This window comes from Haliotis rubra, unplaced genomic scaffold (genome assembly GCF_003918875.1).
Source record: "Haliotis rubra isolate DU_JTF1 unplaced genomic scaffold, ASM391887v1 Scf780, whole genome shotgun sequence".
NCBI lineage: Eukaryota > Metazoa > Mollusca > Gastropoda > Lepetellida > Haliotidae > Haliotis > Haliotis rubra.
In genome coordinates this window covers 88,263-113,722 of record NW_025767502.1, presented here as the reverse complement: position 1 = coordinate 113,722, position 25,460 = coordinate 88,263, and the positions used below count along the sequence as shown (strand labels likewise).

At 41.4% G+C, this 25,460-nt stretch overlaps 3 protein-coding genes across 6 annotated transcripts; 1 reads left to right on the top strand and 2 right to left on the bottom strand.

The window, feature by feature from the left end:
• Positions 1–1,972: 1,972 nt before the first annotated feature.
• LOC124260916 (polypeptide N-acetylgalactosaminyltransferase 5-like) lies at positions 1,973–3,697 on the bottom strand. Its single transcript, XM_046695239.1, has one exon. It carries the CDS (start codon positions 3,695–3,697, stop codon positions 1,973–1,975), a length of 1,725 nt encoding a protein of 574 aa, XP_046551195.1.
• A 2,248-nt stretch (positions 3,698–5,945) lies between these two features.
• LOC124260903 (mitotic spindle assembly checkpoint protein MAD2B-like) lies at positions 5,946–15,947 on the top strand. Its single transcript, XM_046695224.1, has 7 exons — positions 5,946–6,290; positions 7,558–7,676; positions 8,266–8,438; positions 9,069–9,163; positions 9,884–9,996; positions 10,708–10,800; positions 15,468–15,947. The coding sequence occupies exons 1-7, from the start codon at positions 6,266–6,268 to the stop codon at positions 15,507–15,509; spliced, it is 660 nt and encodes a 219-aa protein (XP_046551180.1). The 5' UTR covers positions 5,946–6,265; the 3' UTR covers positions 15,510–15,947.
• A 3,723-nt stretch (positions 15,948–19,670) lies between these two features.
• LOC124260907 (mitochondrial coenzyme A diphosphatase NUDT8-like) lies at positions 19,671–25,246 on the bottom strand. Of its 4 annotated transcripts, none has more exons than XM_046695228.1 (5): positions 25,176–25,246; positions 23,815–24,364; positions 22,476–22,608; positions 21,217–21,297; positions 19,671–20,481 (listed from the first exon to the last, which is right to left on the bottom strand). In XM_046695228.1, the coding sequence occupies exons 2-5, from the start codon at positions 24,312–24,314 to the stop codon at positions 20,272–20,274; spliced, it is 924 nt and encodes a 307-aa protein (XP_046551184.1). In that variant the 5' UTR covers positions 24,315–24,364; positions 25,176–25,246; the 3' UTR covers positions 19,671–20,271. The 4 variants fall into 4 exon arrangements, with proteins under 4 accessions (XP_046551184.1, XP_046551183.1, XP_046551186.1 ...); XM_046695227.1 differs by lacking the exon at positions 25,176–25,246 and adding an exon at positions 25,052–25,151; XM_046695230.1 differs by lacking the exon at positions 25,176–25,246 and adding an exon at positions 25,052–25,151 and having other exon boundaries at positions 22,476–22,600.
• Between the last annotated feature and the right edge of the window lie 214 nt (positions 25,247–25,460).

Here is a 25,460-nt window from a genome sequence, read left to right as displayed (position 1 = left end):
TTTAAACTCGTTTTGATATTTCCACGATTTCCATGTTTCCGTTTGTCAGAGATCGCTGTACGACAGAGCACGCTGCATGACATGTTTACAAGGATTAGAAGGAGCGTAGTGTTGCAATCAGAGACCATATAATATATATATATATAATTATATGGTCTCTGTTGCAATATACAAGTGCTTAGATGTATAAAATAATACTGATTCATATTTATGTATCCAGTTAAACAGTCTAAGTTAACTTAGGCTCAGGTAACCTTTGACCGACCTATAGCCGTCCAATCAAACGCGAGACGGCCGAACGGTTCTAACGGATCGCCAACACTGATCTCCCAACAAATGAAAATTGCATAAAACACTCATATTTGCCCTGCAGTATATACGCTCTGGGGTTTCTGTTGACATGGTTATCATTAGCTAATATTTCAGCAAGCTGACATGCTTGAATACTGACAAAACGCTATTTTCAGCGACTGTACGGAAAATAGCATTCGAAATCGTTCGGTACTAACATTTTGGAGGTAAAAGTTCAAAAGGTATGTGCGAATGTCAACTTTCGCGATTTGGTAAGCTGTGTTCTGATTGGTCAATTGAAAAGGTTATCTGACGCGACCTTCCACAAGGTCTTGTTAGACTTAGTACAGCAGTGTAACGAATAATACTGAGCCTAAGTTTACTTAGACTGCCAGTTAAATGAATTGGTCTCAAAATTCTGGACTGGTTATTGTACTAAGTTGCGCAATAGGACGGAACCCAGTCAACATGAAACGAGCCTGTTGTGTAATCAATGTTTTGACTTGCTACAACGATCACGGCAGCGTGGCTGGTAGTTCTGTACCACCGTGAGGATGATTGAGTATGGTTTAACGCCACTTTTAGCAATGTTCCAGCAATATCACGGCGTGGGACACCAGAAATGGGCTTCACACAATTTTCCCATGTGGGAATTCGAAGCCGGGTCTTCGGCGTGACTAGCGGACGCTTTAACCATAAGGCTACCCCACCGCCCTGGTACTCCTTTATCATCGATCATAAGAGGATGCGTGGAGATGAAGGCGTCACTTATATCCAGTTACAGTTGGTGTCTTTCCCTGAATTCGGATTTGTTTGGATGAGGGTTACACAGTGTGGCACATTAAAACGGAAACACGTGCGGCTAACACTGTGCCCTATTCTGGAATTGTCATTACTGTAAAACCTGTGAATACGTCTGTTCGAACACACAACGATTAAAAACTAGTCACTTGATACGAAATTAGCGAGTTTTGTCGTACACTTCAAGCATTATAATTATTATATACACCCCCCAAAAAAGAAATGCATACGTGTATTTATAAGGATTTAATCTGTCACCATGATCTAAAGTTGGGTGGACGGCCAAGTTACAGTCGGTCGGGCGATGAGAAACTTCATGAGAAATAAAAAATGTTGTCCTTATGATTTTGTGAATGTGTTTTGTCACTAATTTGTTTGTATGAGGGGCAGTGGGATAGCCTAGTGGTTAAAGCGTTCGCTCGTCACGCTGAAGATCCGGGTTCGATTCCCCCACATGGGTACAATGTGTGAAGCCCATTTCTGGTATCCCCCGCCGTCATACTGCTGGAATATTGCTAAAAGCGGCGTAAAACCATACTCACTCACAACACTCCTTTACTTTGTTGTCAACTTTTGAAATATTTATTGTGACATAAATTCTAACATGGTTGAATTCACGGATTCAGCGTACAAAGACAATATGAAGCCATATTGCGAAATATATTTTATTGTTGAAACAAACACAGAAACTCTGGACCATAATGATTAATTATATCTTCTCTCTTATGATTTCAAATGTCTTTTCAATCTGCCAAATCAAATGTCATCATTAACAAAAAAAATGTTATGCGTGATAGAAAAAACGTACTTTCCTCTGTTAATCTGTCCTATTGTACTGGGGACTGAGATACATCGTTGTCCGAAGTAACAGAATATATTGTCAAGAAATCCTAGGTTTCCTGTTTTGCTTCCAAGTCCACCGCTGTAGTGCAGAATTGTGGCATTTCTCCAAGACAAGAGCATGGTTACTTTTGGTAACGCCAACGCAATTTCCGTAAGACCGGAGCAACACTTGACCTTCCACACTGACCACCTCCCACTCCTGGTTCCCTCTCAGACCGTGACAGTTCCGCATCACAACGTTATCTCCATATCCTGAATCTAAACATTGTCCTCCAGTTCTAATCTCACGACGTTCTGTGAAATCCCATAGTTGATTTCCTTGCCCATGACAAGAGTACAACAAAACATTGATTTTATCCCCATTCTTTGTGCCTCCCGAGTCGAGACAGTCGGTACCAAGCTCAACATTACGTATTAGACCTGTGTAAATACCGTTCCCTGGGATGAGCTGATATGGATTAACATTTGTCAAGTAAAACTCAAATGGATGACATTTAAGTGAATCTCTGAGAGCTATCCTATCAGAAATGTCACCAAAATCCGCAATGCTACCGTCATAATTGTCACTAAAGTGTTTGTACTTGTCCAACCACACATTGGATACACGAGCTATGTTTCTGTTGTACGCGATCCTACGTTTTTCTGATGGTCGATGAGGATGGTACAAATGCGCTACATTGGAACAGGGAATAATCTCCAGTCCACCTCCACAGAGCCACGTCTTGATAGCTAACTCGGTAGCCTGCCCACCCCAGATTTCCAAACCAGGATCAAACATTCCAAGTTTCTTGAACCAACTCCTGCTGACGGCAATGACACATCCAACCATGGCTGGAGACCGTACTGGATCAGTCTCCCGTGTTCTCTTCTTCCACTCCTCTTCTGACATGGAGGACCAGGTGAAGAAAAGATTTGGGAAGCCGAGAATGGGTATGCCCATACCCCTGCCCTGCCCCCATTCGTTGATCTTGAAGCTTTTAGAATCTACTGCGTGAAGGTTAGGGGTAGTTATTATACTCTGATTTTCTGCGATCCTTGTCACCAGTGGTTCCAGCCAACCAGGAAAACATTCACAATGTCCGTCCATGAACACTGCTACAGGAGCAGTAGACTGTTCAAAGCCTATCATCCGCGCTCTTGTCAATCCCACATTTGACTTAACTCTCACTATCTGCACTTTCCTGAATCGGGACACATACCTTTCTAACGGTTCCTTCAGAACCTCGTCTGTAGATGCATCGTCAACTAAGATGATCTCCTTGATGAGATGGGGTGGAGTGTTGTCCATGACGCTGTGGATGGTCCGTAACACGACTGACCAGTGCTCGTTGTAGAAGATAATGACCACACTAGTTTCAGGGAGATTGAGGTCTGTGTACAGCGAGTGACATCCTTTAAGACGGATATCAGGCAGAGATCTCTGGAGAGGTATGAGACTACTGGTATAACTGGAGTACTCCCTCTGCTCCAAACTCCTCTGGAACTTCTCGGCTTCTTCTTTGGGAAGTTTCGACACATCTAACAATAGACCTGTCCCACCGACTCCTGGATTCGTCAGATTCATTTGGGCAAACACGAGTTTCACATTGGGATCATCGGGATGGTGGAGACTGGACAAGGGATCTAGCAATTCCCGAGACAAGTCATTGTGATTCGTCCATACACTGTGCATCAGAGCGACAATGACGCTTATCAAAATACAAATACGGATGGTCCGTCGGAAGGATCGTCGTTTTCGGAACCCCGGGCATAGTGAGGCCATGGTGTACACACTTCTCGGCAACAGTGAAGACTAGCTGTTGATCTCAAGTGGTAAACAACGTCGTTATTGTTTGGTATCATGCGGAGTTATCCTGAATACAGCGTTTCGCTCTGATAAATCATTAAATTGTCCGTGAACACATTGTCCCCCATAACGATTATAAGTAACACGTATGTTTCTGACACAATATCAGAACGTGAAATACATAAATATGTTTTATATTCAATATTAATATTGTCTTTAATTTATAAATATATATTGCTAGATAAACTATATTGCAATTTATTATATGGCATTTTCCCCCTTCGGATTGGCCCATTTGGTCACATGACAGCGTTGACGCTAAGCGATGTCATTGTCAACCTCGCCACGTCGCTTGAGGATGATATAACAATCCAAGCGCCTCCCGTGGCTAAAAATAGTTTGGGAGCTGTGAACTCCACCCTGCGTGCGTCTCGCTAGATAAGGAAGCTTCGTCCCTGTGACTGTGTTGGTTTAGAGTTACGTCACATCTCACGACACGACAGCACGAAGATTCATGACTGTGTATTCAATGGGCGGATCCAGGAATTTTGAAAAGGGGGGAGGGGTGGTGGTTAACCCTCCCCCTTTGATCCGCCACTGTCAATGTGTTTAGTACTTTTGTCATGTAATAAAACAATTATTGACTTCTAGTGAGGTAGATCCAATGATTAATCGACCTTGGACATGTGAATATCACAGGTCCAAGGTCGATAAATCATTGGATCAACTTCACTAGTATAATATTACAAATGAGTATAATGAGTAAAACAGGAGCGCTTCGTAAAACCGATCGCGATTGGTTTGTTTCGTTTAATGACCCAATCACCTTACGTTTTACAGTTTCACACCTTTGTTGCTGAGGCTGTCATGCGAGGATGTCTGTCATTAAGTCTTCCGTTTTTTCACTAGTTGGTAGTTCTAGATCTATACAGTGTCATTAAAGTAGTTTAAACAGGATTGACTTTATCACTGTAGCAAACCCATAGCGCAAAAGCTGTAAATCTCGGCCTTTGAACTGAAAATACTGCAAGAAATCTCTTTTTAAATACCATATGGGCAAGGCGTCTGTTTGATTGCAACTGCGAAACTATTTTAGTCGCGCAATAAATGTTTTCTTTCACAGATGTCAGGGTTTTATGACAGACAAGCGAAGTCGGCTATTATCGCCCACCGCTTCGCGCTAATAGCTGGTATGAACCTTTTTTTAACCTGTTCGCTTTAAAATACATCGTGTGCGTTGTTGTGAATCAACCATGTAACTATGGTGAACCATTAAGTTTCTAACCACGCATTCCAAAGGGACTGCGGTATGCTTGACTGCACGGTATTACCCGTACACTATAGCTGCAAAACCCAATGTGCGTTTCACATGATACATATTGGAATATATTTTCTGAGAACCGATATTGGTTTAAAAAAAGCCGTAGCAACTTTTGTGATTTTGTCCATGGTTTAAGTTATTTTCTGTTAATTCATATAATGCCATGCATAGTGTATTGCAATATGTTACAGGATTACTTAACGATTGTCTTCAGATACCATTTATCTTATGACGAGTTGTTTCAAAACGTATTTAACTGGCGAAAGCAAGTTGTAAGATAAATGGTATCTGACAGACACGAGTACAGTAATCCATTAGTTGCATACCATACCCTGTAAAATGTTCAATAAGTGGAGGCGCCTGTTTCCAGTTTAGCGTTGTCTTCAGTATCTCTTGTGGCCACCATGAGCCCCTAAACCTCCTCTTGAGCGTCTCGACATGAACTGAATTTGCGTTTGAAAGAGAGAGAGAGAGGTTGGGTTGGCGATTTGCTGTGTGAGGCCTGGTATTATCTTGCTGGAACAACTCCATACCTCAATGATCGGAACCTTGTGAATCCTTAAGATTTCGTCTCTGTCCTGATTAGCAGTTAAATTAGCCTTAAGGCGCACAAAATTCTGCCTCCCTACATCATGAAAAGATCGAGGTTAGAATTGGTGTTCAGCAACCCATGCTTGTCGTAAGAGGCGACTTTAAAGATCGGGTGGTCAGGCTCGCTGACTTGGTTGACACATGTCATCGGTTCCCAAGTGCGCAATGCTCATGCTTTTGATCACTGGATTGTCTGGTCCAGAGACTCGATTATTTACAGACCGCCATGCTGAGTGCAGCGTAAAATCTAAACTCACTCACTCACCCACCTACCTGTATGAACCTGTTATGTCGCAGGACAAATTTCCTTTGGGCCAACAAAGTATCATCTTATCTTGTATTGTTTATCAGGTATTGTTCTGAAGTACTGACTTCCAAAACAGAACATTAACTGGTATTATCTTAAGTAGGACATTATAATGATAGATTTGGAAAATATCAATTTACAAAATAACCCGGTTCTTCATTCGAACTGAGATAGTTTGGCTATTGCATTCAAATGAGCAATGGCAAAATGTGAAATAGAGTGGCCTCCCTTGGATTTTTGTTTACGATTTCGTCTGTGTGCAGATGAGCAAAGAATGCATTATAAATAATAGCGAAACGTTTTGATATTGAAAGACATAGAGATTATGGAGAACGTTAGTTGTCTGCAAGGTAATATTTTGCATGCAGGTTTTAATTGTTCATATTTGCATTCGGAAGTAGTATCTCTGAAATGCATTAAAAATAAAAGTTAAACCATGATCAAATTTTGCCCTACTATTTTCGATAATAGCTACGAAAAACTTTGTATTTTATCATATCCCATTCATACAAAGTGTTTACCACGTGCACGCAGTCACGAGGAATTAACAAACGACACTTCTGGTCATCTACTGACATCAAGTTGAATAGTTAATCCGTTTATGAGCAGGTATATCATGATTTATTCGGTGTGACAGTCAGTGTGTGATTCTGTACAATGAGATGTGTGATTTGATTTCTTGATCAGGGCAAAGATTTCTAATAATAGGCCTATCATTATTGGCAGATAATAGTCATGTGATTGGTAAATGTGCTTGGGCTGGTCCAGGATGAATTAGATAGGTGCCCAAGAATGGCAATTTCATAAACAGAGTTGCCAAAGAGTGAGTGAGTTTAATAACCGAGTCTGGGCCAGACTATCCGGTGATCAACAGCATGAGCATCGATCTGCGCAATTGGGAAACCGATGACATGTGTCAACCATGTCAGCGAGCCTGACCACCTGATACTGTTAGTCGCCTCTTATGACATGCATAAGTTACTGAAGATTCAATCTAACCCGGACCTTCACGGGTCGAGTTGCCAAAGCGCAAGATGCACGTGGCTAAGTCAATTGAATATCTATTAAATGTTTCAACAGTTCAGGTGTTAAATACTCTGAGTTATGGCCAGGATGAAAGCAACAATTTCAAGGATCAACTACATTGTCGAGAATATGTAATTTGCGGAGAAAGTGTAATCCCAAATATAGCATTTTACAAGCTTTCTTACATTGTATGTTGAAAGATTTTGCTTATAGGAGCCAACCCAATTCACACTTGTCTTTTGGGAACACAAAGTACATCATCTGGATTACCAGAAGACAGAATTGGATTTTTGTGGAAAAAGTGGGTGGCTGTGTGGGTTAGATCACTATCTTGGTGTGCTGGGCCCCCGTTTCACAAAGCTATGGTAGAGCTACAACTGTAATAAGTCTATGTTACAGTATTGGAGGTATGACAATAGTAGGGCTACGATTGCTTTGTGAAATGGGCCTTGGTGGTTTGGTGCCTCAATCAGAGTGTGAGTTGAACCCCTGATGGAAATAAGCTGAAAAAGTACAAGAATCTCTGCGTTTCTGAGAAAGCGTGGTTCCAACAAAACTTATGCATTAAAGAGGAGTTAATTTTTGTCTCAGTGTCATCTGATGTCCTGAGTGAGTTTCTGGAAGTGGCTGTGCATTGCATCTTGTACAACCGAGGCCTCTACCCAGCAGGAGTGTTTGTGAAGAGGAAGAAGTACAATGTCCCGGTTCAAGTACGTCCATCCTACTTTTCAAAATATTTTATGAAATATTTAAGTATATTGATCCATAATTTCTTGTTTTCCAGCGTTTACATTGGAAATTCCTTTGTTCCTTCAAAACGTATCTGTAATACAATTCGCTGATTTATTCAATGACAGATGTTTTAGCATTTAAATGTGATGTATGATATTTTTGCTTTATGATGTTTATTATCATTATTATATACTGTAGCATGTGTGAGGATGGTTGGATGGATATGAAGATAAACATCTTCATGTGATGATTTTTGTTGTCCATGACAGTCCTTTGTTATTTTTTCAAGCATTATGAACAAGAGATTATGAATAAGACATTTATAATTTTAAGAAAAGAATATCCTCATGACAACAAATGAGCTACATATATTGTAATGAATGAGTTTAGTTTTACGCTGCACTCATCAATACATTGTAACCATGTTGGGAATCGAACCCGTGCCGTGGATGCATCCAGGGTATAGTGGAGAGTTATCGTAATGTATACCCTAGAGATTATTGAGGATGGGTGTTGACAGATGTGTCTGATATGTCTGTGTATCTGTTGATGTCTGATTATCAACAGATGTGTCTGCACCCTGAAGTGAAGGAGTATGTTATCCACGTTGTTGATGGGGTCAGGTGGCTGCTGGAGCAGGGAGAGGTCGAGACAGTGGCCATTGTTGTTCTAAGGGCAGATAACTCTCCACTGGAGAGATTTGTGTTTGAGATAACTGACACACACAACACCAGGTCAAAGTAAGTTCCAACTGAATGGACATTGATGACTCACAGAGGCAACTCAAAGTGGCAGGTGACACAACTGCCCTCAAAGACAGTTATTCTAATAAATTTCATTTCCCAAGTTAATTCTAAGATTTTATGGTGATTTCAAATTGTAATAGGCACTTGTCAATGTATGTGTTTTTTTTTAACATCCTTATGTTTTTTTAGCTGAAAGTGAATATATGTTGTGGCATATTGTTTGCAATCTGTAGTTCTTAACTGTAAGTTTTCATTTTCAACATCTCTTTTGTGATTATAAGGACTGGGGAATTGAAGCTTTTGTGATTGATTCATTGTGTGGTGTCTCCAAAAGGAACATCAGTATTGGAAATGTCAGTCCTGCCCTTTGCTTGCCCTCTTCTATGTGTGTCATTCAGAACTCCAATCAACTTCATATATGTGGGATTTTTCTGTTCATAGAACATAGAACATACTGAAGTGCATATTTGAATTTTGTATTGTTAAAATATTTTTGTGTTAAAGCGAGAGTTATTCCTTTTGTGAACATTAAGCTTGATACAGCAGGATGTGTTTTATGGACATTACTTACCTGAGATATTGTTAAAACAATTGTTTCAGATCAAAGTATGATTTTGGTTGCAGGACTGATGAGTATCTGTTCCAGTTGGAACAATCCCTGAGGGCGTTCCTACTGAAGCTGAACATCTGTGACTCTGTATTGCAGCCTCTACCTGAAGGTGGGGGATATGTGCAATTATCACCTAGTACTGTTGGTGTGGGGGGAAGGTGTTGATGGGGGATACCTGGAGTTATCACATAGCAGTGATGGTGTGATGTAGGATATGTGTTCAGGCTAGTCCAGGCTGATTGTTTTCTTTTCAATATTTTGGACTTTTGACTTAAATAAAACATTGTTGGTTTATTGAAACTGCTGTGGAATTGTCTATAACCTTTCACACTTGCCCCTTATCAATTGTTTTTTCTCCCTCTGTGAGTGAGTGAGGTGAGTGTGATTTTACGCCACTTTTAGCAATATTCCAGCAATATCATGGTGGGTGACACCAGAAATTTGCTTCACACATTGTACCCATGTGTTACGAGCTAACTCAACCACTAAGCTACCCCACTGCCCCGTACACTACAACCCGTGAAGGTCTGGGTTAGAATGAACCTTTAGTAACCCATGCTTGTCGTAATAGGGTTTTCGGCGTGACAAGGAAATGCTTTAACCGAAAGACTACCCCACTGCCCCTGTTCTTCCTTAGACACTATTATCTCTTGACCACCATGATAAAGCTGAAATATTTATTGTGTTCCATCACTGTCTCACTTGTCCACTCAGTATTTCACCCAATGATTCACTCACACACTCTCCAATGTGAAATGTGGTTAAAACGTTAACTTGTCACTCACTCACTCACTACAATGTGAAATATATGGTCCGCCTGTGTTCCCAGACTGCACCTGGACAGTGCACATCCACACACGGGAGTCTGCAGCCCAGAAGTTGGATGAGAAACAGGTCATCAAAGTCCCTGGGAGATTCGAGGAGATTCTACACTCCAGACCAGTGAGTAATGTGTAGTGGGAGATCAGATTCATGACGGTGGTATAATATGTACCTTTCTCAGCCCATTGTTTCCAAGTCTAGGACTCTTTGCTGTTCCTTTAGTTCCTTGCTGTTTGGATTACATATACAACATAAATATTGCCCTTGGTCTCTCAGCACTGAAACGATGCCTATGAGTTTCAGCAATGTAGAAAACACATGCATCCTGCTTCTCTTCTGGGGTTTTCTCTGATATACTGTTCAATACTGTTCAAAGCTGTCACTAGTGTCGATTACTGGTTTGTTGGTGTGTTGTCTGGTGCATAGAACCCAGGTCACAAATCAGTTGAAGTTGAAGTTAAATCACCTTAAGTTTGTTCAAAATTACCTGTGTTGACCCAGCAGTGAATGGGTACCCAGTGGGATAAGTACCCAAAGGGATACTAATCTTCTTGAGCCAAGCAGCTTGGTTTAATTGGGGTAATAATGTTAGTACCAGTGAGAGAGTGAGTTGGGTTTTTCACCGCTTTTAGCAATATTCCAGCAATATCGCCAGTGTGTGTGTGTGTGTGCTTTAACCACAAGGTTACCCAACTGCCCTTGAAAGTACTACCTACATGAGTGTATCTTTATCCATAAATGACCCCTACAGGTACTGTTTTTATGTGTTGGCTTCACTGCCAAAAAGCCTACACATTATATGATAAAGCATGTTTCACTCAACGTTTCCAGAACTTCCCCTGGGTTGAAGCTGATGAAAAGCAGCAGAAAATGGAAGACTCAAAGCTTGTGCCTCTCAAGTCTATGAAATCTGACTTCTTTAAGGTAGACGATTATATTGGAGTTATGTTCCAACTTACAATTCTCAGAAATGCATTATTTTTAACTTACCTTACCATAGGTCTTACACATATTACCTCAAGCTCCGCTTAAAAGAGATCAGACAGTCGTTGATTCGCCATTCTCTAGAATGGCTGCCTCAAGTATCGATGAGTATACAGGAACGGAAGTGACGTGATCTCCCCTCCCGCGTAAACGCGGTCTATCCAAAAATCACTTTTACTTCAAGCGTACTGCATGTCAGACGTTTTTGATTTTGCTAGTTTGCTACCTACTGATACTTTCAGATATTAAAGTTCTTGTTTGTTTTTGGTATGTATGCTTTTTATATCCTATATTCTTCTCTGTGTGGGTGAAGAACATAATTAGAATAAACGTCACTTACCTGGCTGCCTGGTGTCTCTCACTTCGGTGTCGGGTGTGTTCCAACATGGCGAGTGTCACTCCGCTAGGCATGTTTGGTGTATTGTATACACCTATGTTTCTTTCACCATAATGTTCTTGCTTGGTTTTGTGTATCTTGATATTATTACCTCATTTGTGCTTGTTTCACGCTCTTCTCGGCTCAGTGGGGGCAGCCATCTTGGTTGTTTACTGTCTACTGTTCCACCTGCTTGGGCGTGCCCATTCTTACTGCAGGGGTGTTTCCATTTTCTCTGCAGGAGGGTTTTTTCTGTGTGTTTACGTATTATTTACGTTTCACTTTTCCGTGTTACAGCTTTTGTGTGCATGACCCGTCAGTTTTGCTGCATCTGCAAGGTGCAGAAGTTTGCTAAGGATCCCCACCCTTTGTGCCCAGACTGCGCTACAGTTTCCTGTTCGCTCGCTGAGCGTTGCCATTTTTGCACTCCTTTGTCCGTCGCTGATTTTAAGGCTTATACCGTCGCTAAGAAGAAACGATTGTCGCAACGTAAGAGGAAGATGTCTTCACCTGCTTCTTCTTTGGGGTCCTGATCTTCTCTTCCACGAATGCCGGACAGACGCTGCTCTCCTTTAGCAGAACAGACGTCTACACCTGCGCCGCGTATGCTGACGCCTGAAGCCCAGCGCCCGTCTGACGCCTTCGTTGACTTATCTCAGCTGGACGCCTTATCTCATCCGGAGGTACAGAAGCTTCTAAGGATGCTCCTCTTACATGCAGCAGTTGAAGCCCGAGCTAGCGCCGTTCCAGCGCTGACACCCTCGTTACCTAGTGCTGTCCCAGCGCCAACTTCGGCGTTGCCCAGTTCCAGCGCCTACGGCCGTGGCACCTAGCCCTGACGTTGCTGGATTGTTGCATCAGCAAGCGCCTCCCCAAGCGCCGACGCCGTTATCAGACTACCGTATCCCCAAGAAGGCACCTGTGTTTACGATTTCTAGAAAGGAGGATTTAAAGCGTCAGTTATTGGAGGAGCGTTTCTGACGCCAGGAAGCCGAGCACTCCCGTCGTTCTAAGCGATCTCGCTCTAGGTGTCCTCGACAGCGCCATTGTTCTAGGAGTCCTCGTCATAGTTCTGATGCTAATCATCACCGTCATCGGTCTGATTCCAGGTCTCGCTCTCCCAGACGTTCCGATGATAGGGAGAGGTGTTCAAAGTCACTGACTCATGGGAGGCGCTACCGTCGGTCCCGTTCGAGGTCGCCTCCTTTTCGCTGATCGCCATGATTTATTGGCACACCTCTGGACGGCGTTGGCCATGACGACTTTTGTTCGGCAGACAGGGTTCCTTGAGCCTTGCTCTTGGCAGGAAGAGTTCAAAAGAAAGCTGTTGAGAGCCCCTTTCGCTTTCTCTTTGATGACCGGATTCCGGAGGTTTATAAGGAGCATGCGGAGCTTACTAAAACTGAGGTGTCCCTGTCTACTTTCGAAGCTCTGAGTTCGGCCTTTTGTGGCAAGTCGTCTACGAGGGGTAGGGGAGGCACCGTTACGTCAAGAGAAGGGACTCTGTCCGTAGCGCCTTTGGCAGAGGAGGTGGCAGATCTGACCCCGATTTTCAGCGCCATCAGCAGGACCGTCCCCGGGAGCCTCCTTTGACGTCCAGCCGGTTCGTCCTACTCCAGTAGGTGGGAGACTGGGGATCTTCTGGCCCAATTGGACAGTCCTAGAAGATCCGTTTGTGACCAACATTCTCAAGACCGGTTACAAGCTGCCAATCGCTGTGTTGCCGCCTCTGACTACAACGCCCCAGTCACGTGTGTATGCTCCAGATCAAGAGTTACTGCTAGAAGACAACATTCAGACTCTGTTAGACTAACAAGCTATAGAGACAGTGCTAGACCCCCAACAGCCCCGGGGTTCTACTCACCAAATTTCCTGGTTCCCAAGAAAGACTCAGTCAAAATGCGCATGATTCACAACATGGCAGTTTTTAACGACCTTTACCTTTCGGAGACACCTCACTTCCGGATGGTGTCCCTGGAACAACTACATGCCGGGCTTGCGCCCAGGGCCTGGCTGGCCAGCCTTGACCTCCTACCTGCATGTGCCCATTTACCATCGTCACAGATTGTACCTGAGGTTGTTTTCAACGGGTCCCGCTACCAGTGGAAGGTGCTTCCATTTGGAATTTCCACGGCCCCATGGCTTTTTACTCGGATTACCTCGCCGATCACCCTGTTCCTCCATCTCAGGGGCATCGATTTCGACCCTTTATAGATGACTGTCTAATGAACCACCTCGACCCTCATTTGCTTCGCAAACAGATGAACTTTGCCTCACCTGGAGCCGTCCCAGGAACTGATGCTCATAGGAGGCTTGTTTCTGACTCACTGTGACCTTGTCAGGATTCCACAGGATCGCTGGAGGAAAATTGTCAGTTTTCCCAGCCGAGGTCTGTCCCGGCCACTCGCACTCAGGGACTTTGACTTGACGCTCAGAGGTTGTCTGATGCTCCGGCCGTTACAGCGCTTCCTCTTGCCTAACATCCAGGCGGACGACCTGCAGTCGAGGTTCCTTCTGCCTCTGCATCTCCACGCTTACCTCCGCTAGTGGGATGTAGAGTCGAACGTCTGCATAGGAGTCTCCTTGACAGAGTTTGTCTCTTCAAGGTTGGGGTGCACACTTCAACGACCAGACCACCTCAGGGCTGTGGTCCAATGCTGAGCTAGGCTGGCATATCAACAACTTGGAGCTCCCAAGCAGTCATTCTAGCAGTTCGACACTGGACGCGTCTGCTGCAGAACACAAGCCTCCTGATAGCGTCAGACAATTCTACGGTGGTGTGGTTGATTCGTAACCTGGGAACGACCAGGTCCAAGCAGTTGTTGGAGCAGACCTTCCTGTTGGTCAGTCTCCTGGACGACGGCGGCATCAGAGCCAGAGCCCGGCACATCCCAAGGTGCAAGAACGTCCTAGCAGACGCTCTCTCAAGGCCAGGCAAGCCGTCGCCAACAGAGTGGATGCTACATCCAGAAGCTTTCAACTTTCTAAGTCACAGTCACGGCCGCCCTCTGATCGACCTGTTTGCGACTCGGTTCAGCAAACAGCTTCCGTTGTACGTGTCTCCCCTTCCAGATCCGGCGGCATGGGCAGTCGACACCTTTCCACCACCAGTTCTGCTGCCAGCAGTCATAGCAAAGGTCAAGCACACAGAGATGATTCATCTGATTTTGGTCACGCCTTGGTGGCCAACCAGAACCTGGTCTTGATTTTTCTTCAAGGGGCGGTCCTCTGAAGCCCGACAGTGCCGTCCTACTGTCGAATCCATATGCAGAAGACCTATAGTAAGGTAAATTAAAAATTTATTAAAATCTAAATATTTTAGATATTTTAATACTTACCTTACCATAGGGCGGTAACTCCCTGCCAAAGCTCCTCCCCTCTCTGGGCTCTTCGGACCTGGTCAGTAAAAGTGATTTTTGGATAGACCGTGCTTGCGCGGGAGGGGAGATCACGTCACTTCCGTTCCTGTACACTCGTCGATACCTCAGGCAGCCATTCTAGAGAATGGCAAATCAACGACTGTCTGATCTCTTTTAAGCGGAGCTCAAGGTAATATGCATAAGACCTATGGTAAGGTAACCATTTAAATATCTAAAATATTTAGATTTTAATAATATTAACTTTGGGGACCTGGGTTAGATCTGTGTTAGAGCTTATCTCAGCAACCAAGCTTGTCATACGAGGCAACTAATGGGGTCGGGTGGTCAGGCTCACTGACTTGGTTTACACATGTCATCATATCCCAGTTGTGTGGATTGATGCTCATGATGTCAATCACTTGATTGCCTGGTCCAGACTCAGTTATTTACAGACCGCCACCACATATCTGGAATATAGTTGAGTGTGGTGTTAAACAAACAGAAGGAATCCAGAAAATCATTTTAAGCCATTGAGTATATACTCACAAGTTCTCACAAATTTTCACTCCCCTTGTGCCCAGTCAATCAGGTAATTTACACCAGTGAGAAGACACTTTTTGTATAACTTGCTTCAAGCGTTGTTTCAATCAAGAGTATAATAAAAATATACTAACAAAGGTTGTCTTATATAGTTGTATACTACTCAACTTCAGATGGGATACTTTTATTATTCTCTTTATCTCTGATATATATAATGTTGTGTGTGTGAGGTATGCAACCAAGGCAAATTAGTGATATTTCGGTAACCTTTGTTTTACACTGGAGTCTTATTCAAAGTTATTGATTAGCCTAATTAAATTCTCTTTTTTCAGATGCAATTGTTTGTTGAAGAAAGTGCTAAGAAGACATCTTGATGCGGAGTCTGTGTGTGCTGGTGTATGTTTGTAGTGGGTTGGGTTTAATGTAAATTATTTCGTACAAGTATGTGTGGGACTTTCTTCTCTCAGGCTTGAGCCCATGTGGTGGTAGAGCCCAGTTAAATATATAACCACGAAAGTTACTAGAAAGGTTGAGCAACTGTTTCACAAGAGAATGTTGTGACACTGAGACTTCTAGTGCAATTTTCCTGACACAATTGTCATATTGAAATCTGATATTACAGTTTTATCCATAATTGCGTGATATTGCAGGGTAAAGTTTTTTCTCATTGTTCATGGTTGATTTAATGAATTATGAAATTTAAATCTATCTATGCAACATGATAGTGAACTTAAATATAGTGTGTTGGGTTATGCCCCTTGAACATGCAAGGATCCACTGGTTTTGTCAGCAGCAATTTCTCTAAAGGAACAGTGGCTCTGAGAGAGAGAAAGAGAAAGAGAGTGTTTTATTTTATTTTTTTATTTTTTGCATTCTTGGGTATTTAGAATGAATGAATAAACAAATGAAGGAACAACGAACAATCAGAGGGTTGCATATGTTTTTCTAATTTCAGGGGTAACATTTGCTGACATGTTGGTTTAGGGTTCTCAGAATTTCTTTTGAAATAGCCAGATGACCAATATTATATTTTAACTTTCATCTATATTGTCAGCATATTATTGTAATGTTTGTGTGAACAGTCATATTTTTTCTGAAAACATGTATTTGTCAGCTGTAATTGTCAGTATATATCAACAGTATGTATCCATTTGTATCTCTAATATTGTTTTTGCACTCACAAATAATTTGCTAATCTCATAGACAAATGTGAAATAACTAAGTTACAACAGATAACCACCGTCCAGATATTTACAATGTCTGTGTGTCGTCATAACGCGAGTAACACTGCCCTCAGACTTGTTTCCTTTGTCTCAGTTCCTGTTCCACTTGACCAAACTGAAGTTTCTGAAGACTTTTTTATCAAAAGATAAATTTACATATTATGATACATATTGAAGCCAATTATCTAATGACAGCCATTCTGTTGCACGCGTAGACCAGAATCCCTAAATTAAAACATGGCCTAAATGTCCATGTTAACAGTTAAAATATTTAACACTTGTTATTACAGAAGTTTCAAACTCAAAGGGAGCAATGATTTTTGTTTGTTATAACTGTAATTTATTTCATGCATTTTGACTCAAATACAAAGTGGTTGGGACAAAAAGAAAAGCAACAGTTTGCTATATGTGTCAGTTGTCATTTTCATCCCCCAGGCATGTATTACCTCATCCGTCTGTCTATTCGTCCATCTGTCCGTACGTCCATAATCATTTCATTTCCAGAGCATAACTAAAACAACTTTCAATATTTTTCAACAAAAATTGGTATATATATCAAACAGAACCTATAGTGGTGCCTTTTGCTATTTACAGACTTTTGGCATTTATATTTTTCATGGTTTCCATGGAAATGATTTGGAAAAAATCAAGTTGGACTTTAAATAACTGTCAGATGATTTGTTCTTTCAAATTTGATGGGTATTTGTCATCTTCTGATGACTTTTGCTCTCCTTGTAGTTTACTGTTGTTTGCTCTGAATAACAGAATATTCCAGTAAGCACTTCTGCCCTGTGTTGTTATAACTGACAACCATGTTCTCAATGATGTGACCACTCAGTGGCCGCCTTCAGTATACTGAATAACTTCATCATGGGGCAGGTTCTTTACACTATGGAATCTTACAAGAATACTGACCATCCTGGCAAGTTTGTTCTTCATGTGCCGAGTTTAGTAACAGAACACAGAAAACATTCCATCGAAGTGTGGGTTTAAAACCCATGACACACTGTTTTGCATTGTTATTGATGTATATTTAGAGACATATTTCATGATACTTTGTTGAATGTCGGCATATGTGCCTTAATAAAACTCTGTCGAGTTCACATAGTGAGTTGTTATTAATGATAAGAACAATAAACCTGTGAAAAGCCATTTGAAAACACCTGGATCCACTTGCACAAAGCAATCTTAGAGATACGATGATCGCAACCCTATGTTAAAGTATGGGAGTTACAATCACCTTAGTGCTAAGATAGCTTTGTGCAAGTGGACCCTGGTGGCAATGTTGTGAATTAGCTGTTTGGGCTACTTTCTTTTCTTTCCGGCTGGTGAAAATAACATCTAGCTATAGGTGGCTTGACTGGCGAGCTCAACTTTGTATCATATGACTTGTATTGATATTGATCTGTCAAATATGAAACTTAGAAACTGGAAAGGCATTACCTGCCCAAATGGATGGGTGGCAGGGTAGTCGGTGTCCTCCCATTTGTAAGGCATCAAACTTTCAGCTGAATGCACAGCTAAGTAATTACCTGTTACCTTAGATAATGGAATAATCCATGCAGAATGGTAAGATAGGATACAATAGTGGTGAAAGCTCTCGCTCGTCACGCATAGAAGACTCAGAAGATATTGATGGAATATTGTTAACGGTGTCGTAAAACTAAAGTCACTCACTCCTGCCCAAATATCAGATGATTTTCAATGGATGATGTCTAATTTCAAGGATGTGCTGAAATATGTTAGGATTCATACATGGACTAGAGTAAACTAACATACTTTAGCAGATACTCAAAGCTGATATTGGTATCCAAACTGATTTTGGTTAGGACTGTTGAAAGAAGTATTTTGCAGATTGGCAGGATTTGATCAAACAGACTTGTGTTGTCATTCAACAAAGTAAATCATCTACTTTGATGATCTCTCATCAGGCAGCGTTCAGACTGATTGACTGATGGTCTGTGTCTTTTCAAATGTTTAAAGGGCAAGTGGAAAGTAGAAAAGTCTCATCTTGTTAAATCACAGAAGTGTTTGCCTCTGGAGAGACAACAATTCCTGAACTGGTTTTCTTCATTTATTTTGTGAACCCGTGAAGGTTTGGGTTAGAATATTGATCTTCAGTAACCCATGCTTGTCGTAAGAGGCGACTAACGGGATCGGGTGGTCTGACTTGGTTGACACATGTCATCGGCTCCCAATTGCGCAGATTGATGCTCATGCTGTTGATCACTGGATTGACTCGATTATTTACAGACCGCCGCCATATAGCTGGAATATTGCAGAGTGCGGTGTAAAACTAAACTCACTCACTCACTCGTTTATTTTGTGCAGTTATTTGTGTTTCTCAGCAAACAGTGTTCCATGAGCACTAGCACAGGTCAGAACAGTCACCATCCTTGCTTATTTCTAATGCTTGCTTACATACCTGGTACTGGTAGACTGACAAAAGACCCAACAAAACACTCATGTTTCTTCATGTATATAATTGTTTTATTCATAGCATCCCCAGGATAAAATCATACAGTTTTTCACATGCATCCATCACATTTAACAATTCATATCATTATGTACATTAGATATTAATACACTTCATAAAAATATAATAAATGCATGCAGCATGTTATTCAATACATTATTTCCTGAAACAGTGAGTTAATATTTAACGTCACATCGGCTATATTTCAGCCATATCGTGACTATTTCCTGAAACAGGTCTATGTAAAACATCTATAGAACAGTAAACAACTGCAATGATGAGCAATAGCAAATTGTTGCAACTGTTTTCAGCATTAATCCAGCCCCTTCTACCTGAGACTGAGCGGCCACATCTGTCTCACCATTAGGGCGGTGGGGTAGCCCAGTGGTTAAAGCATTTGCTCGTCAGCCGAAGATAGGGGTTTGGTTCCCCACATGTGTGAAGCCAATTTCTGGTGTCCCCTGCCGTGATATTGCTGGAATATTGCTAAAAGCGGCGTAAAACTAAATCTCACTTGCCCACTCTCACCACTAGGCATGTTGTAAACAATTATCATTCACTGTGATATCATGATATCATAACTAATGGCAAAACATGAAGTAAAATTATATTAAAAATAATTGCCAACAATACTATGAATGTATTAGTGAAACAATTTCGGTTAGGTTGGCCCGATGCTGTACTTGGAAACATATCACCAAATGACTTAAATGTATGTGTATGATCACTACAGTCTGTCAATGATGAAGAGTGAGTGAATGAGTTTGGATTTATGCCGCTTTAAGCAAGATTCCAGCAATATCACGGTGGGGAACACCAGAAAGGGACTTCACACATTTACCCACTGGGGAACTGAACCCGGGTCTTCGGTGTGATGTGCCAACGCTTAAACCACTAGGCTACCCCACCGCCCTGTCTTGGCTAGTACAAGCAGCCTTATACACACATGCTTATATGTCTCAATATAAGTGCAATAAACTTAAATGCGACATCAAACCACACTGACTTTCTAGCTACAGCACAAAGCCTGCTGTCATTCTGTGGTACAGGTACAGTGAGTGAGTGAGTATAGTTTTACGCCGCTTTTAGCAATAATATTCCAGCAATATCACGGCAGGGGACACCAGAAATGGGCCTCACATATTGTAGCCATGTGGGGAATCAAACCTGGGTCTTCGGCGTGATTAGCGATCACTTTAGCCACAAGGCTACCCCACTGCTCCTGTACAGCTACAGAGAAACTGGAGCCAAAAATCTACTTTGACTTCTTCAATCACCGGGTAATTCCATAAATTAGAGAGAATAAGAACATGTTTTTATAAAAATAAGGGTACGTTAAAAGTAATTCATTTTCTGCCTTTAAGATGTTAAGCATTTGAAACAATCATGATAAATAAATTATATAACAGACTATATATATCCTAAACAGAGTCATCATCAAGACCGATGTCGGAGCTTGTGGCGATACAATCCTGGGGCGATGATGGTCAAAGCCATGTGCAGAATCATGGCCGTCAGTCCCCAGATTCTATGTTCTCCACCAAGAAACACGGGCAGGGTGTAGCCGGGACTGGTTCGAAACTGGGTCTGGCCATTGTGTTTTGGCTCGCAAATTGATTTTATTGTGCGTGTGAAGACTAACTCAACCTGAAATAAAGGTGTGCAAGAATAGTTTCAGTAAGGACTGCACCATTACCATTACATTCCAATTTCAACATACAAGTATGTTCATTTGTTACATATGTTATATTTGGGATTACACATTCCCATTTGTTTGTTTTTGCTGACTGTAAATATTCAAAGATGGACCAGACAATCCAGTGATACTCTAAGTGGTCTTATGCCTTTGGACTACAATTAACAATCAATTAAACAAGCTTCTAAACATATCTTTTAAAGCTGGAGCCTCTAAAGATGCCTAAACAACCAGATAAAGTTGCTGGGGATCTATTCTCACCTGGATCAAAATAATTAAATCATTAATACGCCCTAAAATTACATGTTAATGACACTTTTCTAAAAATTAAGGCTGCAAAATAACATTGTCAGCCATTGATGGTTTGCACATGTAAGGGTTTAATCAACTGAGTTTGTTTACTGATGCACTACAGAAAACAGCAAATAACAGGAAGGACTTTTTTTTAGTTTTATTGACTTTAAAATTAATCCTGGTTGTTTCTACTGAAAGTATATCCATATCACAAAAAAATCTGCGGAAACCCTTGGAAACGGTAATTTGTTGTAAGTTTCAGTTCCTGCAGAAACCTGTTGGAGTCTGGGTAACGGATACCCTGCGGAAACCCTTGGAAAATGGGTAATTTGTAAGTTTCAGTTCCTGGGGAAACCTGATTGCATCCACTGCTGTTTGTACTTGACACTCACCTCATCCTCACTGATAGTGAGCCCATCGACGTCCACCTCACCACAGTAGCCAATCACCGGCGTCACTTTGCCACCAGTCACCTGAACAGAGGAGCATAACAGGGCTGGGATGGGTCCAAATTTTCTACCAGGGTACCCCCACCCCTAATACCCTACCCTACCCAGATACCCGTTATGTTAATTCCTGACATCAGATTTGTAAGAAATGGCAATATATTCTTCAGCTTGGAGGCTAAAATTCCGAGTTTTTCAATATTTTAACCATGTATTATATTCAAAACAGGTGATTGTAAATATGTCTAAATCTTCAAGACAATACAACCTTTTAATCATGAAAGAATAACATTTTACACTGTTTAATCTATTAGTCACATGATCATAACGGGTCCCGGTACTGAGACGGGTACCCGGGTCCAACTCATTACCCACCCGTCCCGGGTATCCCGTCCCAGACCTAGAGCATAACTATTTACTAATAAGTGATTCATATCCTGATAGTTGTGTTTATGATGAGTGATACACAGAAACTGGAAACTTGTGATGGTTATCTTGTTACATGATGATGTCATCAAAGGAAATAACTAGACGGAGTGATTGGTTTAACAATGTTTTGATGTGTCTTTTACATTGTTATAGGTACATTATAGACAGGTGAAAGTCTTAAGTGATGTAGGTCAAGATGTTCAGATATCCAGACCTAATCTGTAATTTTTACCATGATAGTAGATCCTGGAATGAATAGGGGATGTAACTCTGTACAAACATTTATTTTGCTTAGAACAATGGCTACTTTGTCTTTAGAAATAATAACAATTTAACAATAATCCAAACAATTGGTGAACAGAGATACACATCTGCCCTTCTCGGTTCTGCCTCAATGTTGATAAAGATGTTTCTGTTGCAGTAACATTATATATGCAATTCAGTTGGATACCATAGAGATGTATCCACAACAACAACATGCTACTGATGTAACAACTCACCATGTAGTGCTGTAACCCACAACACAACACAACACTGATACAGTTATCAATTATGTTAACTAAATCTATGTTTTCCTGGTAAAGGTTTTGAGTCTCAAACTTCTATGTTTGCATGTACTTTCTGTAAATGCCTGGCCTAGTATAATACTAGATTTGGCTGGTCATACAAGAACAGTGATGCTAAATATTAACTCACAGAAGAAAGACTAGTCGCTAAAGTCAAAGACTGTTCTTGGCAGTTAACTTAACACAAGCTATATAAAGCTAAGTAACTACCCTGGTTGGAAGAGCCATCATAGATCCCCAAATGTCTACTGTTTCCATGGTGATGCCAAGTTCCTCCCATGTTTCCCGCAGGGCAGTATGGACAGGGTCCCTGTCAGTGTCATCCATCTTGCCACCTGGAAAACTAAAACACATCAACATCCTGTATCTGAAGCACTGCAAGAACCTCTCCTCTTCATCATCTGGGCCGGATGTAAATTTGTGACTTGAATGTTACTTCTCTAACAGCCACAGTCTTCTGAATCGAAATTTTACGAATTGTGATTAATCTGACACAAACTAATATTCGACCTCATCATCCACCTCTTTGTTTGTATATTTATGAACTGACTTCAATATTTTGTCCTTTTATGGACCATCGAATATGCTGTGCACACTATGTACATCAAAGCTGCATATCTATGCCATAGGCGGGAATACATCCAGGAATGTTCGAAGCCCTGAACCCAACTTTGGCTCCGCCAATGCATAAAATTAATTTCAATGTGGTCTTTAGTCATTATCAAAAGAGGGGGGTTGGGGTTCGTACCCCTGAAACCCCACCCTCCACACCCCACACCCTGGATCCGCCAATGTATGCAAACTGTGCTCAACATGTTTTTAGTGCTGGTATTGGCATACACCCTGCGATACGATGCATCACGATACTAAAATTTTAGTCACGCCGATATATTGCCAAAGTATTGTGCACTGAAGCTGCGATACGATACGAAACCCAATACAAGGGTGACGATACGATACGTATCACGATACTAAAACCTTTAACACAAACTATAAAACACTTTAAGATCAAAACAAAACTACTTTAAAGTATTTCGTCAAATTCCGTCAGCATTTTTCAATGTTTATTCGGAAATGAGATAATAACGTTTATACATGGACTTCGTGAATGTCAATAAAATGCGAGCGATATGTTTGACACAGTTCCTGACGCAAGAATTTCCGAGAAACTTATGAAGGGAAAATAAGTATGCATATATTTTAATCATTAAACAAAAGTAAGTCTTTCTTGACAGATATCGGGATTCGGCAATATTCAAAGTAAAACATCGATGTATCGTGGCCCATTTGAAGTATCGTATCGGGATATACGACTACCGGTATGTAAAACTTTGTATTGATTCACTGTATCGGCGGCCCATGGATCGATGCGTATCGATGAATCGTTACACCACTACATCTTTTTAGATCTCTATAATTACAGAATCTTGTGATATTGCTACTAAATATTTATTCAAAACATATTAGTCAGGGTCCCTGAGATCTGCTTTGGACAACATACATCTGTACAAATCCAGCACAATCGTAAATTCATCTGTTTACTACCTACCTGACCTGACCTCTGTGACTGCGTAGAGAACTTGACCTGAGGGTAAACAGGAAGGCTGGCTCTCCATTGACTGTACACAGAGGCACAAGCACTGCTGAGTGACCTTGCTTTGACCTTGACCCCCTGGAGGGTTGAACACGTAACAGATCATCTTGTACGCGTTTCTTGTTATTTACTGAGAACACAGTGTCTAACGTTATTTCCATTTTTCTAGAAGTTGTACTAAAATGCTTTCTGCAGACATGCCTTCTATTCATCCCTTGACAAAGTACACAAGGTCTTATTTGCTGTGCTGGTGAAGCCTGCCATGTATGTCTGCCCTTCATCATGTTCATGGGACTGCTTGTAGCTATTATCCTGTAACTATGGTTACTGACATGACACTGGCTCTTGTATGGCAGTGGGGATGTGTGATGGAAGCACCTTTTGGTAAGCTCTTGTTTTCTGATACAAGATTTTAGAAGGTATTTCCACTGAGTCTGCAGCCTGAGACTTTCCATGTTAATGTAAAGTTGCTTGAATTTTAATGAAATGTTTATCGAGGAATATTCTGAAAGAAAATAGAGGATCATTGTTAGAAATGTAAAGGAGAAAGTGCAGTGCAGTGCAGTGCAATAGAAACAATCGGTTTGTTTCAACTCATCAATGACTAACTAAAGATATTGGGAAAAACTTTCATTATCTAATCTTCAATTTTGTAGTCTTAGGCACTCTAGTTGTATGTTGTATTTCCAAGGCATGAATATGGGGGTCCAGACTAAACTTTTTTTTTTTTTTTTTCCCATGGTTACAAAGTCAATAACAAGGGTATATGGTAGCAACAAACAGACTAAACTTGTTTCCAGCAATATTACATACATAAGTATGCAGGGTAAAAAGCCCAGTACTGTTAATCAAAATTCCAGACTAAATGTTACATGTTAGTGACATTGTTTTCTAATTCTATTAAGAAGTACACTCAAAGTTACGAGTACATATCAGAGTTTGATTTCATTCACCATCCTTCTGGACTTGAATTTTTGTACACATGCATGTACTGGGGGTGGGGTTAGTGGGTAAATTGATTTTGTACATAAAGTGTAGGTGTGTGTCAGGTGTGTGTGTGTCTGTGTGTGTGTTGTGATTCATAGTGTACATGCTTCTCCATAAAAATCATCATCACATATTGTCAGGACTGCACCAAAAGTTAGAGGCACAGTGTCAGGCAAGTGACAAGTGAAGTTAAATGACACCTTACATCAGTCCTGGGTTGATCCGGAGTTTCTGTGCGTGTAATACACACTTGAATACAACAGATACATGTCCATACTGTGAAAAAGCCGTTGTGTATACTTGACCGATTGATATAGCGATATACTAACCTTGATTATCAACTGTCAGAACAACGTTGGGTCAAAGGTCCGTTGTGAAGTGACCTTCACCTTGTTATCACATCCGGGCGATAAGGTGAAGGACTATGTAAGCTGAGACCCGTCTCTTCACAACATAAGTAGAAGTTGCGCATAGAGAACCGGGAACCAGCTTGACTAACCTCATTCTCAGCACTTGACATTGGAAAACGCGATGTGACTGGTTTGCCTGCCCAAGAGTGCTTGCGCTCTTCGTCGTACTTTAAGTGGTAACTGTCATGAGCCGAAAGACAGGGT